At 44.5% G+C, this 16,664-nt stretch overlaps 1 protein-coding gene across 2 annotated transcripts in view; it reads left to right on the top strand.

Annotated features, from left to right (window-relative positions):
- pde4a (phosphodiesterase 4A, cAMP-specific) overlaps positions 1-16,664 on the top strand; it is an 85,150-nt gene that overhangs the window by 49,607 nt on the left and 18,879 nt on the right. The window contains exon 1 of one of the 2 annotated variants that reach the window (XM_088932739.1): positions 1,329-2,294. The exons of the other annotated variant lie outside the window; for it this stretch is intronic. Within the exon in view, the coding sequence (XP_088788865.1) occupies positions 1,914-2,294 (381 nt within the window). The 5' untranslated portion in view covers positions 1,329-1,913. Of the gene's footprint in view, positions 1-1,328; positions 2,295-16,664 lie in introns of those variants that run through there. 2 annotated transcript variants of the gene reach the window in all.

The following is a 16,664-nucleotide window of genomic DNA, read 5'->3' on the forward strand; positions in this document are numbered from 1 at the left end:
TCTCTTTTGCACCTGCGTCAGATTTTTCTGTTCCTCTTTCCCTCTCCATTTTTGTTGTGTTTGTTTTTTAACCTGGTTCTCCACTCAAGGTGCCTGTTTTAAAATGCATAAGCTGTTTGCCGCTCACATGCGCTCCCCTTCCCCCGACACACAGGCACAGACAGATCCCCCCTCCTCCCCCCTCCCTGCACACTCTTCGTGCACAAGCACTTGACATCACATCCTAGCCCAGTCTAGCCCAGCTCCATTCCCCTCCACTGGTGTGCAGCAGAGAGAGCAGCCGCACTCCCTTCTCAGTGTCAGCTACGCCAGCTGCAGTGGAGAGAGAAGAACTGCACAGCCTACTGCACGCAGATAGCTGGGTCCCTGGATCTCAGGCTGCAGCTGGACTGATCTGTCTTTTACGTCTGCGTGCACGTGTGCCCTGTTCTCCCAGCTTTTTGTTTCTGCTGCCTGACCTGCAAAACCTGGGCTTTGGAGATTTGCTTTGGAAACTGGAAGACAGGTGCTCTGAAAAAGAGGAAGCTTTGGAGAACCCGTGTTTTGCTTTTTTTCATTTCTCCCTGTTCCGCTCATCTGGAGATTTTGACTTTTCTAAGGAACCTGGTGGAGTGTTCAAGTCCACTATCTCGTTTTTGGAGTTGGAGTTGGACCCAATTACAGTGTATCTATACATCACACTGTCACTATCTCTCACTCAAACGCATCTCCACACACAAACGCGCTCTCTCCTTCACATCCACGTGCGCATGCTCACCATCACACACACACACAGAGGCGCGCGCGCACTGACACACTGCCTGATTAGCTTGCCAGAGCTGTCTACTGGTACCCTGAGAGACTGAAAGAGAAGAGAGGGGGAGAGAGACGGAGGGAGAGAGCGAGAACACAAAATAATAGACAAGAGAGGCACAGAATCGGGACTGAGGACGAAAAGCAGCCCAAGAGGAGAAGACAGCATTTGGAGGAATTTGTGGGGGAGAATTTTGAATTTATATTATTTTTTGGTTGTTGTCCTGCTTTTAAATCCATGCATCGCCTCTTTATTTTGGGGGCCCTCTGTAGAAGCATGGATTGGTTCTGAATCCTGGATCAGCCCTTGCTCGGCTGTACAGCTGATCACAGCGCGCTTGCCGGCGTTGGGTTTGCTGTTCCTTTTCAATATGGGAGGGAGGTAAAGAAGGGTGGGTGGGGGGTGTCAGGTGCCGCTTCTTCCGAAGTGAGGTGGTGCTTTTTTCTGGGGGGGGGGGTTGGGGGGGTGGGAAGGGGGGGCACGGCGGGAAAGGGGGGGGGGGGGGAGGTTTGTTTTGCCGTGCAACAGCAGCAGCTGAGGAAAAAAGGCAGCGTTGCACTATGGGAATTTCCTGAGTATCTGCAGTGTGAAAGAAGACATCTTACAGCCGTCAGTTTTGGGAGCCAGGGCCTGGGATCTCGCCACTGCTCGTCCGTCTCTCAGTTCGCTTTGCCCTTCAGCAGCTTGCCGCCTCCCCCTCTCCTCTGCCCCCTCCCCCCTTCCCTGTGAAGCTGCCGTTTGGAATAGACTTTATACAGAAATCCGGGGAGCCAACGCAGTCACAGGGATGTGATGTAGCCTAGATCTTTGGAGGGGGGGGGATCCTGTTTTTTTTTTCTCTCCCTCTCTCCTTTCTTTGCTCCCTTGCTGTGACATCAGTACTGGCGATTAAAAAAAGGCAAGGGAAACCTAAAACAAAAAAAAACACACCTTTTTTTGGAAACTTTGCCTCGCCCGTCCTGCTGCCCACCTCTAGCCCTCCGTCGTACTGGAGTACCATACCTCCGCCGGCTGTGGCCCCCCCCGGACTCGCAGCAAGCCGTCATGCCGCTGGGGGCACTTGCGCTACTGCTCCGCCTGTCTCCAGCACAGCCCCTGTCGCCCGGCCTCGCCAGCGGCCATGGTGGTCACTGAGGGGCTGGACCCCGCCGCCCTGCGGTGCCCCCCGCTGGCCCGGCACTGCCAGTCCCCTTCCTCCTCTTCGTCCTCGACTTCCTCTTCCCCCGTGCCAGGGGGCTACAAGGTGCCGCGCTCTGCCAGCTTTTCCCCTAGCCTGGCACCTCTCCGGGCACGCCTGGCAGCTGCGGGGGGCTCGGAGCTGGACTTGGGGGTTTGTGGGGGGGGCGTGGGGAGCGGGATGCCCGCCGCGGCGCTCGGAGCAGGATCCTCAGAGGTTTTCTTGGAGGGTGGAGGGACAGCCTCCGAAGTTCGGAGGATGCCCCTGGTGGACTTCTTCTGTGAGACATGCTCCAAGCCCTGGCTGATTGGTTGGTGGGACCAGGTATGTGTTAACATGTGGGTGCTGATAGCATACATGACCAGAAAGCCAATCAGGCTCCTGCTGCATAGCAGATCTGGCCCATTTCAGGTTTTTACCTGCTGGTGGGCTCAAGTCAACGCAGTTTGTGGTAGAGGCTATTTACAAGCTTGTTTACACTACAGCACAGAAGTATGTATGCACTTAGACTTCATACAAAAGACATGGCTGCTTCATCTTTGCAGTCTGTGTACAAGGTCTTGCCAAACCTATCTGGATCAAGCTGCTGTGAACTAGGAGTTTGAATTGTAAACATAAGCCCCTCTCAATGTTTTGAAGGGATGTGCAATAAAGAAAATGATTAAGGTAAAATAAATCTCTCGGTTGAATGGAGCTGTAATTCAAACCTCAAAGGTTAGGGAACATGGATGAGGTAGACATGTAGGACTGAGAAGGACGGAAAAAGATGAATTAAGTTTGTATGTCAATACTTGTGCATGGAAAAGAATCGATGCACAGCTGGAAGATGAGTTGTTGAGCACCTGGCGAGAAGGCTTTAGAAAAAAGCAGAGGTTCATATTTGCTGTGTTTCTTTGCTCTGATGCAGTCCTGTTTTATAGGGCACTCACTATGCTCTGAAGCAGATTTCCACTGGGGTGGTTCAGTGTTTCAGCAGTTGAGGTATCTCCTAATATTCCACTGGCGCAGTGTTTTTCATAGGGTGTTGTGCTTGTAGAGGTGCAAACAGATTTGACAAGCAGACGTGTGCATCAGGAGGTGGGGGTGGGGTGGTTTGGAGACCCACACTGAGGCTGAAACTGCATCCTGCTTTGAGATTGTTGCGTTCAGGATCTGATGTGGCAAACAGGGGGTTAAAGTTTTGATCCCAGCTGTTGCTATGCGATGCGCAGCCTGTATGCCATATAATTGCATGTGTGCCAAACAGTGTGCTTTAGCTGTTCATCTTCCACGGGAAACGGACACAGTCATTTACCTGCATTTAACCCAATTGCCCTAGTTTTCACAACCATACGATGCCGGCTTGAGGCCATAATGCCATTTGCTGTTCGCATTACAGCGTCTGTTACCTCTGTGAACTATGTTTCATGTTGCATGTTGGGCTGGAATGAGCATCATTTGTGTGTAATAAACCATTACAGGTAACAGGTAGTCACATGTACTTCTGCATGTTTAATGGATTAATTGGTCCTAATTATCCTTTTATATCACCCAGATTAGCAGAATTTAGCCCCTTCCATATTCACTGTTCCCATGCTTCCCGGAAGATCTGCTGTCTGTCTGCACATTGCTTAAAGGTGAACACAGCTGTATCCACAGTAGATGGCGTCCAGCTCAGATGGCCAGTGGCTTTGCACCCAGTGCAGCATTTGGAAACACGGGCTGCATTTTCCAGACCCAGATTCCCAGAATTTAATCTGGGTTACCTAACAGTGAGTGTGCATAATAAACAGCAGTGCTGAGATTAAAGATAAACAGAATTTGAAGTGCCTTCTCTTTTGGCTCAAAGTGTCCACATACATACATGAGAAGGTATAGGGGTTGGGGGCCACAAATGTGTGGCTGTCCAAACCTGCTAATTACTATAACTTCCCACCCTTTTCAGGGTTTTTTAAAAGGTACTGATTAAAGAAACGTATAATATCTGCAGGTTTCCACTGCCCAGTGTCATTTTTTGGCTACTCTGCATTATACAGAGCTCTGTAGACATTGTACAGTGTGGCATTAATGGCAGATGCAATGTTTTCTACTTTATCAGTACAATTCAGTCCAGATTTTACAATTATAATTCAGCAGGTGGGGCTTTTCATTGCCATTTCTGTTGTATCTACTGTATATGCTTGGTAGGAAGGTGACAAAACAGCGGTATTACTAAAGTCAACGTCATTCCAGAGAGTTCACTTGGAACAAAAATCACAATATCCTTCAACTCTCAAGACCAGCGTTCACTTAACTCTGTTTACTTAATTTCGCCATCTCTTGGAAAAACAGTTTCACCTATGCTGACCTTTATTAAGCCAACCGGATTGCGGCTCTCCCAGACCATGGTTAGACTTGTGGTCTAATGCAAGTGATTGTGAGGGTTTTTTTATTGCCGATGCCGATCTGTGCCTTAGGACCTTATGTGATTCAGTTCTCTACTAAGTGAGAAGTGAAATTCCTTGACTGTGTCATATGAATCCATGAGGGTTTCCTATAAACATTATCCTAAATCGTGATCAATTGCGAAAATGTGCCATTTTCACAGGCCTCCCTTCAGGCATAATGATGTCACACCGTTGCTTGTGTGTACATTGTTACGGATCTGTTTTTGTTAAAGCTGTATGTCATTACTTTTGCAATTATTGTTGCAGTCTGATTCAGAATAGCTGGTTATTTTAAAGGTTACTAAAGTGATGTGTTAAACTGTGCTTTTTTGTGAAGTGTGCTTCTTATGAACTGTGTACCTGTCCCACAGTAAGCTGGTATGTGAGTTGCCGATGAACTGTCCATATCAGGATTCTATTTTTGGGATTGTTTTATTAGTCTGTGCTCTGCTCTTAAACAAAGATACCCTTAACCTAAATAATTAATAATGGGTTGAATAATTAACAGTGCAGTTTATCAATAAACACTGCTTGTTAAATAATACTTGGTTGGCAATGCTACTTACTCGTGTTTGTTCTGAGTCCTATGTTGTTCTACCAGGTGGTAGTTAAGCTGCTGTATTGAATTAACTAATTACATAAGTGGATAATGCCTCATTCTGATGTTATACATAAAAAATAAAGGAAACTTTTCAAAGCAAAAAAGAGTAGGTTGAAATCTTGGAGTTGGGATGAGGCTGTGTTATGCTGACTGTAGCTCTGATAGTCATATACTGTAGCTAGAGGCTTCTTTCCAATGGCCCAGTGAGCCAGGAAACAGATTTTGAAAAATAGCACGGTGCTGACAATTTAATCAGATGAAACAGAGCATCAAACAAAGCCCTCTTTCCTCCTTAAGTTTAGCCAAGTCAAGAGAGGGGCATCATCAGCAACGCAGTGACGTGGACCTGTGTTGTCCTGGGTTTGCTTCTTATTTGCAATTGCCTGTCTGTGTGGAGTTAATATGGTTATTTTTTCCAGGCGCTCTAGATTCTTCCCACATTCCAAATACATGCTGATTGATTATTCCAAATTGTTCCTTTTTAGAAGTGTTTCTCTCTGCATGACACAGGATCGTATTTGAGGTTTTTTCCCCAACATAACCAAGGCTGCGTTTCTGTGACAAAAACAGAACCCATTGAAGGCAATGAGGTGAATGGCTTCATCTTTCGTTGGGTGTTTTTTTGTCTGGGTTCCCAGTTTCTGCCAGGGCGATGTGTCTGTCTGAGTGTACACAGTCTGAGTCAGGCTCCACGCCGTTGCTGACAACAGTGTCTAGCATGTCGGCTGCTTCGGCGAATCTCGGTGGTGGATGACTCAGAGGTCTGCGTGAAGGGTATTGAGTGCAGCTGCTTCTGTGAGCAGGGAGAGTGACAGAGATGCCGTGTGCGTTTTGGCCACCTTCTCGGCCTGCTTGTCTATTATCAATCAAATAAGGACGCCATTACCCACAGGAGGAGCGTGAACTCCCTCTTCCTCAGCAGGTCTAAAGTGTAGTCTTCCATTTTCTTTATAGTGAGTTAATGATACCCCCCCCCCCCAGTCAACGCTAGAAAGTCCATATTCACAATTTCTTTCTACATCTGCATCTCATCAGGAAGTTGGCTGTATAGCTTGTCAAAAGTTTAGACTTTTTTGGGTTAGCACTTTAAAATCCATCTTGCCATAACACTTTTTGCCTATAGTTAGGCGCTGGCTTATATGCAAGAACATGCTGCAGGCGAAAACCTTGAAATAGCAGACTACTATGCAAGGAAAGCAACATTTCCAGTCCATTCTAGGCTGTGCAGTTCCATGGCAGTAGTATAGCCCTGTTCCATCCTGTTCTGTTCCCAACCATAGCTTATATTTTCTTTCCAGGATCCAAAGGCATTGATTCAGAAGATCGGGACTGTACCGATAAACCCATGATTCTCTCTGCCCACTTGGGCATATTAAACAGCCACGCTTGGCACCTCCTCGTGTTGTAGGAGGCAGGGGAAGTGTTGTAACAAACAACACAGCATCTTGCAGTACGTGTCAAAAGGCAGGGAAACAGAATCCCAGCCCCTCTGACTGCCTCCTGTGGGATTAGGTGGCGGAATCTACAGTATGTGCCGTAGAGGAGTACCCCCACAGCGGTGCGCCCACTGCTTCCTGCCAGCCTGCGCGCTTCCTCTTCTGCTCATTGTGCGCCCAGTTCGCCAGCTCCCAGCCTTCGTCACTTCGGTCTTTTTGTTTTGCTTTGCTTTTTTTTTTCTTTTCTTACAAGCTCTTACTTGCCTTGTGGTTTTCCTGGAAATGTGCCCAAATGTGTTTTTTTGTGCATTTTACTCCAATTAATCATTGTAGAAAAACCCCATTTCTTGAAGCACCCGAAGTCTCACTGCTTTCTCAGCGCTCAAGCTCCCTTTGACCAGTTTTAGTGACAGCATTATTGGGAAGCTTGCAGCATTTTTGCCATTTCACTACAGCTGTTAAAAAGCCTGACCCTGAGAATTGTGCGCTTTTCTCATTGTATATCTGCACCTTCAGGAAATACACCAGCTTTCTGTGCGACTGTATGCATCAGTCCATGCATAAGGTGTGAGTCCTAGCCATGACCTATCGAGGGTTTTTTTTATTTCTCTATTTAGTGGTGCGTTTATTACTGTGTAAAGGGCAAACCTCTGCTAAATCACCAGAGCATTAGTAATGGCCTTTCCTGTTTTTTATGTTGTTGTTTATTATGATTGGGTGCTGTGCAATCATCCATGTGTTCCAGCAAAATAAAAAAGAAGTGACAGTGTTAACCGGACTTCTTGTGAGTCTGTGTTACAAGAACTTTCTATTCGTGCTCATTTCCTTATTCGTTATTTAAATTATTTATTATTTAGAAGATCTTTTTTTGTTGGAAAGGTTGCTTCATGCCCTCTGTCATGTCTTGTGTTTGAAAAGACAATAGAGTTGGGTTGATATGAGCCAGTTATTTTAAAGGCACACAAGAAAAAGCTGCTCAATTTTAGGACAGATGGTCTCAAAAAATGTCAACCCTCTTCTTCAGTTGGGAGCTCTTGCTCTTTTGTGCTTTGCAGTCTGTGAGCTGCTGCAGACCTCATTCAATAGTTTTTGAAATCATTGTGTTGTCTGCTTTTCTTTGTCTGAAGGTGCTAGCTCATATTTTATTTGTGCCATTTCTCCTTCTGTATGCGTGAAAAATTAACCAGCAATGATTTGAGCAGGAAAAAAGAGGATAATTAAATAGGCAAAGTGGAACAATTACAAAACCTCTTCGCTGTGCTGATCGCAGTGGTTTGTAAATACGCACTTTCCAGGATCTCCAAGCCAAGTGACAGATCTTTCCACGTCAGAGGTAATTCCTTTATCAAGTCTGATTAACTCCAGTTGGGCTCACAGACTGCAAGGCAGGGTGGGAGTGCACAGAATCTGCACTACCTCAATGCCCTCTCTGACCTGGAAGATGCCAGTCTGTTATACTAGGTTCTGTTTCTGTCATTCTGATGAAACGATAATAGTTCTGATAATACAACTCTTACAATTCATTAGTATTATCAACAGTAATAGAATTAAGGTTACAAGTGAGAGGAGACCTTTTGGCCCATCTAGTTTATTTGCTGATAGCTAATTGATCAGAGCATTTTGTCCAGCTGTTTCCTGAAGGATCCTGAACAACAGTCAACAGCATGGATGCACAGCTTGTTACACACTCCCACAACTCTTGAGTAAAGCACTGCCTGCTGTTCTTATCCTTTATATGCACTTCTCCTTAGTTTTCACAACAAAAGTAAGGTATTATAATAAAGAGTTATTCATATTTTATCACTATTTTGTCCACTATTTTTTTGTTAAAAAATCTAATTTTTCTTCCTCTTCAGAACATACACCTCTTCTAGTGAAATTTTGTAATGAACAGACTACATGCAGGACAAACTGTAAAGATTAACCTAGTTGATGCTGAGACCACCAATGACCAGGATTAGGGAGCACAGACTGCTTTGGTGAACCTACTTACCCTGGTTGTGCTCTTACACAACATTTCACAGCATAAACATTGGTAATCACTGGGAAAATATGATGCATCTTCCTAGAGCTCAGCTCTCTGCTTTTCTTTCCCTCCATAATTTAAAGTGATTTGCCTGTGAAGTATTCAGTCACATACTGTCTGCACTAGAGAGGCAACATTAGGACATCCATGATGATTCAGTTTCTCTAAAAACAAGGAATGTTTTAAGGAATCTGTCTCTGTTCTTATCCCAAAAAACATTACTTTGTTTCAGTCAAATTTTGTCAGATTTTACCATCTGGAATACTTGAATTCAGTGCCCTTGTAGTCTTTTGTTGGAAACTAAAGAGCTGTAGTTCCCCTAAACACGACACTCATCTAAGATTGAAAGTTATTCCTTCTAGCTTCAGGAAGGGAACAATGCCAGTGAAGCAGACCCAGTAGGGGTCATTGATATGCACCTCATGTTCTGGGTGACTTGATGATTAAGCCTTTTCTGTCTGTCTGTGCCTAATGGAAGTTCCCTTTGCCCCACTGCATTTTCCATCCTTTAACCATGCTTTCATGTAGTTTCTGATGAGTCAAAAACTAGTTAGAAACTGATGGGTCGTTTCGTAAGTATATAGGATTAGGTTGCACAGAAGAGAGAGGAGGCACCTTTTGCTCAGTAGTTTTACTGGTAACTGATTGAGGAATCTCATCCTGCCATTTCTTGAAGGAAACCATAGAATAAACATGGATGAGTAGTAAGGTCGAGACCCTCAATACCCCCTTTAACGACTCTCTTCAGGCTCTACCATGTTTCTGTCGGGATTTCACTGTGCTCTATGGTGCATCACTCAGTTTTTGCTGTGGTGTACAAAGCAGTCATCTCTTCTAAGTGAGGTCAGGGCTCCCCAGTACGCAGTGCGCCAGAGTCAGGCTCTGTGCAGGGAGGGGTGTCTGGTTACTCTGCAGACTGACAGGCTGCCAGCTGCCCAGGGCCGGGAGGAAGTGTGAATGAATTGAAACGCCAGGTCCTTCCTGTTTGACGTCTACCTAACCTCTGCTGTAGCCATGAATGAAAAAGTGCCTCTTGATTGTTTTTTCAATTAAAAGAACAGTAGCAGATCTGATCAGTTCTCCTGAAAGACTATTCTTTTAATTTATTCTAGCAGGATATTTATTTGTTCTTGTAAACATCCTGACGTCGTCACGCCACATCTGTAAATTCACTATAGGGACAAAACGTTTAGAACCTGCCCTAAAAAAGAAGTATATCAGTATAGAGGATAGCCCCTGAAGTCTAGTTTTGAAAGCGACAGTTGCATGAGTATTTATGCAGTGATTGATTTATCTTGAAGTCGTGTTTCTGACTTTGAGTGAAATTTGAAATTAAATGTGCAGGCTGTTAGATCCCCTCAACTTCCCTGCAATAAAACAGAAGACAGAAATCAAAACGTGTATGTGCCCAGAAGTGGTTTCGGTGTCTCCTGGGCCCACTGCTCTGTTCCCTGCTGTGGTGTGACAGCCCTTGGGTTCGTGCTGCTAAGATCTAATCCTCAGCTGGCGGCGTTCCTGCATTGCACATGTGGAAGCAGAGAGTAGAGATTTTGCTCATCTTGTGTTACTGAGAGCCCTCTAGGAGACCAAGCCCTCTCTCGCACTGACACACGCACACACAGAGAAAGAGAGAGGCATCTGGCCAAGGTCACCGCAGAGAAAGGTTTGCCAGGCTTAACCCTCTGTGGTGGTTTCTGCTGTGTTTACAAACGGAAACTGCTAGTTGTGCAGTAAGAAACTGCAGGTATGGGAGTGAAAAAAAAACTACTGAGATTTAGAAAAGCTGTCTGAATCTTATTTAAGGGAAACTCACAACATGAGCATTATTTATGTATTGCATGAAGATTTGCAAAAACGTTTTTACATATTGGCATTATTCATGTACTGATTAATGAATAGATGTATAAGACTCTCCTTTTCTAATGTAACAACTCAAAGGAAAAATTAAATCTTTGGTTTAGCTATATACTATATATAGGAAGATTTGCAAAAATAAATTGGTCTTTGTTTTGTGACCATTATTCAAAGGAAGAGGCATGTGTCTACTGCAGGGAAAGAGTGACTGCAGAGTCCAGGCAGGACCAGTGGCAGTCCTGTCTCCTGTGTGGCGCTGCAACTTTAAATGCACTGAGCTGTGTGACGGATGTCCTGCTCCTTGCTCTAATGTCAAATGACATTGGCGCGCTGTGCTGCCCTACCTCCCACAGCAGACAGCCCCATACCCTGACCTGCATGAGCTGCAAACAAAAGCTAGGCTGAAAAAAGATAGACTTTGAATCTTCACTGCCTTCCCTCTTCATTTTTCATACAATTTTGTACAACTCTGTCTCTTTAGTTTCCATTTATGCTACGGTGGCACTAGTAAGTGTGAGACTATAAGCCCTGTATAAAACACAGGGCCTTTAAGCAGGTAAAGGACTCCTGCTCAACTCAAATAAGCATCTTTCATTTTCACACACAACACAAAGCACAAAAGGGAGCACACTCTGCATGCTAATCATGCAGCCTGTGAGCCATAGAGAAGTTTGTGTGATCACTGGAGGGGTGGAAGAATTGTTGGAAAACTGCAGAGGTCCAGGGGTTTAAAAAGAAGTACAGTATATTTTAATATGGAGCAGCTGTGTATGCACTGGATGTAAACGGTACACATACCATGATATTCCTCTATGTGAATGCACAAAGCCTGAGCTATTAGAAGTTCTTTGATGTGTTTGGGCTGTCATGTTCAGTTCTTTTGCATTGTTTCTTAAAGGTAATAGGATTAGTTGGTTCACTAGCTATTACCCTGGCTAATATCTGCATTAAAAACATGTTTGCAATCAGATCAAAGTATTGTGTCTAACCTGTTCGTTGCCTCAGTAATTTTTAAAAATATAATAAAAAAGGAGAGGATGTTTTCTCCCGCTAGCTCATTTGGTTTTTAACCGCTGGTTAGGGAACCAATCAAGGATCTCATTGTAAAGAAGTTCTGAGGTGTAAGTGAATGCTCCCTTAGTTTCCATGTGGGTCCTCCGGTTTGTTTTTCACTGTTGATTCTGAATTCCACGGGCTTTGTCAGAGCCTCTCAGGATTCAGAACACTTGAATCAGGTCACCTTGTAGTTTTCTCTGCTTGTTTGTATCTTCTCTTCTTCTTTTGCTCCTGTGTCACTCTGAAGCGCACTGTTCTGGGTGACCTCGAAGAATGAGAAGGTGCCTGATGCGCATCAGGCCTGTGACATCACTGACAGCAGCCCCCAGCCTCTTGCAGGCGACTGGCATATCTCACACAGTCTCCCCTCCCTGGTCACCTCCAAGACCCCAAGCCCAGCGTCTCGGGTCTCATACAGCCGCAAGTGGTTTTTCTGTGCGTTTTCTTCTTAAAGAATCGTCCGAAAAATGGATTTTGGATGAGTGCAAGTTGACGAGCAGCCCAAATCCTAGCACTGCCAAGATGACAGTAATATTAGCTGTGATATCTGAAGGCTCTTGAGAAGGATTCGCCTGCGTCAGACCTTGACATCTGTATGTCTGTGGCTGGTCTGGCCATCCGCTGAGGCCTGTGTCTTGTGGAGAAAGACTGATCCTGCCTCCCCCTGGACCTGGCCAGCTCTCCATGCTGTTCCTACTCCTCAGCTCCCGGCCAGCGCAGGGACCTTGACACGCATCCGATAAACATCTCTTCCTTTCTTGGCTTCACTTGACATTTTCCATTGCTTTAATGAGCTGCCCCCCCCCCCCCCCCCATGTTTATTTTCCCTAAAGGATCTCAAAGAGGAATTTGGCAAAGCAGAGCTGAGAAAATGCTCTCTTACAACAAATAATAAAATCAGTATTTTTAAATGCGTTAAAACATGCAAAACACTTCCCTTCACCTTCTTCCCACTGTTGCCAGCAGGTCTGAAAGTGTAAGGCTGGCCTTGACGTTTGGCTGACTGGGGTTCAGGAAGGTTCAGATGAACCGGCCAGGGCTCCTGCGGGCTCGCAGCAAGGCCAGGGAGAGAGGTGTCACTCTTCCAGTCGGCATCGACTCTCCTGCCGGGCGCTGTGGAGTTCTGCGACGTGCTGGGTGAGGGATGGGCGTGTTGGTGGAGTGTGTCAGCTTGTCCCGTTCTCTCCCGAGAGGCCACTGGCGGTGCAGCTGTAAAGCCAGAGCCATTGGCATTTCCCAGTGGTTGGGTCAAAACAAAAACAACTGGCAAATTAACATTTTAGAGAAAAGAGGATTTATTGTGGTATACATTGGTGAGGAAGGCCTGATTGGATAATCCATCATACAAGATGAGGAAACAGGGTGGCACAGTTAATGCACAGAGTAAACAAGGTAAACACAATTTGTAAAAATTCAAAAAAGTAATCTGGAAGACTGTTGGAGCGTGGTTGGTTACACACTGTAGCTCAGGTACAGCATTACCATATGTAATAGATGGATTTTGGGAAAGTTACAAAATTGCGATATTATAGACTGTTATGTTACAATATTGCAGAGCACCAGGCTCCATTTCACAACTTTTCTACAGTACTTTTGTACTGTTCATGTCCTTGTTAAATTCTGAACAACACTAATTCAGCCTTTGAGAGAGTGTGTACTAAACACCTTCACCAGTCATCTAATAATTAAATCATTAACACCCAATGAGCCTATTTATAGTGATTAGAGGCCATTTGGTAGCCTCTAGTGGCAAGTTAGCTGTTCTTTGGCCTGCCTGCTGCAAGGCACGGACATTAAAGTTCTAATTTTGATAGATTCTGGATTTTGATAGTTGACGGAGAACAATATCAGGTGCATTGAGGGTGTAGATCATAGAATACATAGCTTTGGTCTATTGTTACTGTAGTGCTGTAAATTGTGAAGCTGAGAACTGGCCTGGAACACAAACTAGCAGGTGTACAGGCCTTTGCTAATACAACATTATTTTTCCTGGTGAGGGTTAGCAAATGATACTGCCTGTCCTGTCAATTTTCAAAGCAAAGGCAGTGGTTGAGAGTTTGCTTAGGAACCAAAAAGCGAAAATAGTGTGCAGTGCCAGATTTCATGTTTACATGAATGAATTGTCTACTGTGGACGATTATTTGGTTGTTACATCTTAACAGTGTCACAGAAAGTATATGGCCAGTTGTTGATTGTTTTAAGGTGCTGTGGGGGGCTTGAATTGCACCACTGCACATGATCGTCTTTCTTGAAGCACTGTAAGAAGTACAGATTTTGAGTCAATTTAGTAAGTTTTTTATTTCAGTTAATTCAGAACTTGACAGCTCTGCAAAGCTACATCAAACATTTTTCTTGTTTAGATTGCAATTCATTATTATCAAATAATTTACAGAAAAAATCAACCTGTTAAGTGGTCTGCACATAATGTAGCCTGATCTCTCAGTCTGGTGATGTAAATTATAAAACCTCTTTGTGGCTCCCCTAGACATGGGTCATATCCGCTGTAGTGACAGATAGATTGGTGTTCAAGAATGAACTTTTTTGAAGCCATGAGTACACATCTAAACGTCCACCTGCCAGATCCATTGTGTACTTGCTTATTACCATATGGGTTGTGATGAAAAATTAAACAGGAGAATTAGGTCAGTAAATGCATTAGGAGAGATCTGTGTTAAATAGGCTGGATTTAATTACCTTGAAATTATCCAACAAACTTCTGTTGCTGTTCAAGTTCTGAAGAGTTAATACCTAACATGCTGCAAGCCAGTTTGCAGAAAATTCAAGGGTGGGTTCGACCTTGGTTTGCAGAACAGAAGCTCATGTGTAGAGGTCAGCCACACCTAACTCTCCAGCCCCCTGCTCCCCTTTAACCATTTTGGTATCTGTGACTGTGATGGAGCAGGCTGCTTGTGTGTGTGTCTTGCCTCAGGACAGTGTGTGAGGTTGCAGTTGCTAGGGAGGCCTTGGCTGTTGCCATGGAGATTATTCAGTGTGAGTAGATTGGTCACTGGAACGGAGGCTGTTTCTCCTGGCGGATGGTTTGTACTGGAGGAGGGTTTCACAAGGGCAACAGCCCGCCAAGGAAAACTGAGGCACTTCCACCCATGGACCAGAGATTATGACCGACGTGCCAGGGGGGCAGGCAGTGGGAGGGTGGGGGCGATTTCCTTGTGCTTGCTGCAGGTGTGCTTGGATTCATGCAGTCTGGAAGAGTGGGTGTCTGGAGTGATAGCTGTGTTTTATTCCCTCAAATCGTTGTCGGAACGTGCTTTTTTATGCTGTCAGTTTTGACCCACTTCTACACTTTTGCCTGTTACCACAATACAACATTTGTTCATGAGCAACGAAAAAACTGAGAAAGTGCTGCACATTCTCTCATTCTGCTTTTATACACAAACGCACATTGGGGTTAGATACAACTGTTGGTCTTTTTTAAGTTATGTGTTTGCATCCATCTTGTGTCTTGTTGGGGTTTTTTGGTGGCAGCCGCAGAATGGATCTGAGAGAGAGCCAGCTCATTTCAGCGTGAGTGACCTCTAGCTGGATTCAAACTCCTGCCTCCATAGTGGTGTAAGATGAGTCTCAGGAGGACCAGGGAGTCTCATACCTGCGTCACTGAGGACGTGACAGCATCTGAGTATGGCCCCCTTTCCTCCAAGGTCTTCTAGCGTGGGAACCATGTGGCTGTTCCAGTCTGGGCCTCCCTGGACGCAGTTAATTTAACTTGTTTACTAGCACAGAGATGAGGTTTCTAAGGACTGGGGTGTTGTGCAATTTATGACTTGTCAGAGCAGCTCTGCAGCTTTAATTTCTCCAGCTTCGGAGCTGAACAAGGAGGTCAAATGTTTTCCTTCCTTATTGATTTGGCATCCATCCAGCTCGGCAACGTGAGTGGCCACTGACTGTGGGGAGATTAGTTAGTCAGTGTGGCCCCTTCCTTTTCTTAAGGAAGCAGATCTTCTATTCTACACAAAGTTTCAGTACTGAAGAGAACTCGAATAGGATATTATCCTGATATTAGCCTATAGGATTTGTCCTGATCGTCTAGGAGCTCTGTCAGTTCACATGGTACCACCGCTGAAATTGCTCCACTCACCAAAGCAAGCAGTGTCTTCAAAAGATATCCTTAATAAAAAAAGTTACATGAGTTTATTAAATACATTTCAAATGCTAGGTAACAAAACCTGGAAATCTCTCATTTATCTTCCCTATGCACCTTGTGTAAAAATGTGCAGTAAATGCACACCTATGGCAATCAACCCTTAGGTTTTCACTGGTGGTTTATGCTTTCTCAGGCAAAATGGAATCTGAGTACCTGAAAAGGCTTAGAGGTCATGCTTTCTTGATTTCACCCGAGTATACTGCACTTTATCATGGTATACTGCAGTAAGGTTTCACAAAGGAGAGGGTTCCGTTTCAGAGGGCTTTCACCTCAAAAGGTAGGATCGTAGTCTTTAAATGTATCAAGAGGAGTTGAAAGTGTTGGGTGGAGGCTTTAGGTAATTTCTTACTCTTCAAAGTCAGAAGGGAAGAAGTGGGTCACCGAAGTGGGTTTTGTGAGATGATGTACAGTAGGTCAGCGAATCTCTGCCAAGCAATCCTGTAGTGTACAGCAGCTTTGTCACTTGGCTCCTGCCACGTAAAAACTTAAGTATGAAAATAAACCAGTAGTTTTGATGTAATCAAGTGATTTTAACTGGGATCCCTGGGGTAGCCAGACAGAAGTTGCTTGAGCTGAGCCCTGCTCTGTGTGCACCAGTATCACAAAGCCTCCTTTAAATCAAATCTATTGAGTGTGGTGTAGGATTTCTTAAAATTTAGGATCAGAGTATTTACAGGGTTTCTGGGCTGGTCAGTCCTTTCTTTTCTTGTTGTTTTTGATAAGGGGATTTAAATGTAAGCACATGTCTTGACATGAGTTGATAAGAAGCTGTTCATTCCATCATTCTCATGATTGTTTGTATTGATCATAGGTCCTCATGGAGCTATTTCAGTTCCAGGTGAATAACAAATGCTCTCAATCTGAGCAAGATATTTCAATTAGCAGTGAGGACTATGTAGAGGCAATACTGGACATTTAATATATTTATGAAAAGGGGGTAACCATCAACCATAAGTGTCTGTAGGACTTGTTGTACAGCAGTTTGAGCCATTTGAGGGTATTCCATTTGCAAGGTTTAGAATATAAGTCAAAACCTGAATTTATTTCATGTTGTCTTATCTGGAAAAAGTTTCCATAACAGACAAGGGGAGTTAAGATCATTTTCCTCTCAGCTTCATCAGTACAATCGGAGCAAGAATAATTTCACTGGACAC

The sequence above is a fragment of the Atractosteus spatula genome, chromosome 14 (genome assembly GCF_055471065.1).
Source record: "Atractosteus spatula isolate fAtrSpa1 chromosome 14, fAtrSpa1.hap1, whole genome shotgun sequence".
Lineage (NCBI taxonomy): Eukaryota > Metazoa > Chordata > Actinopteri > Semionotiformes > Lepisosteidae > Atractosteus > Atractosteus spatula.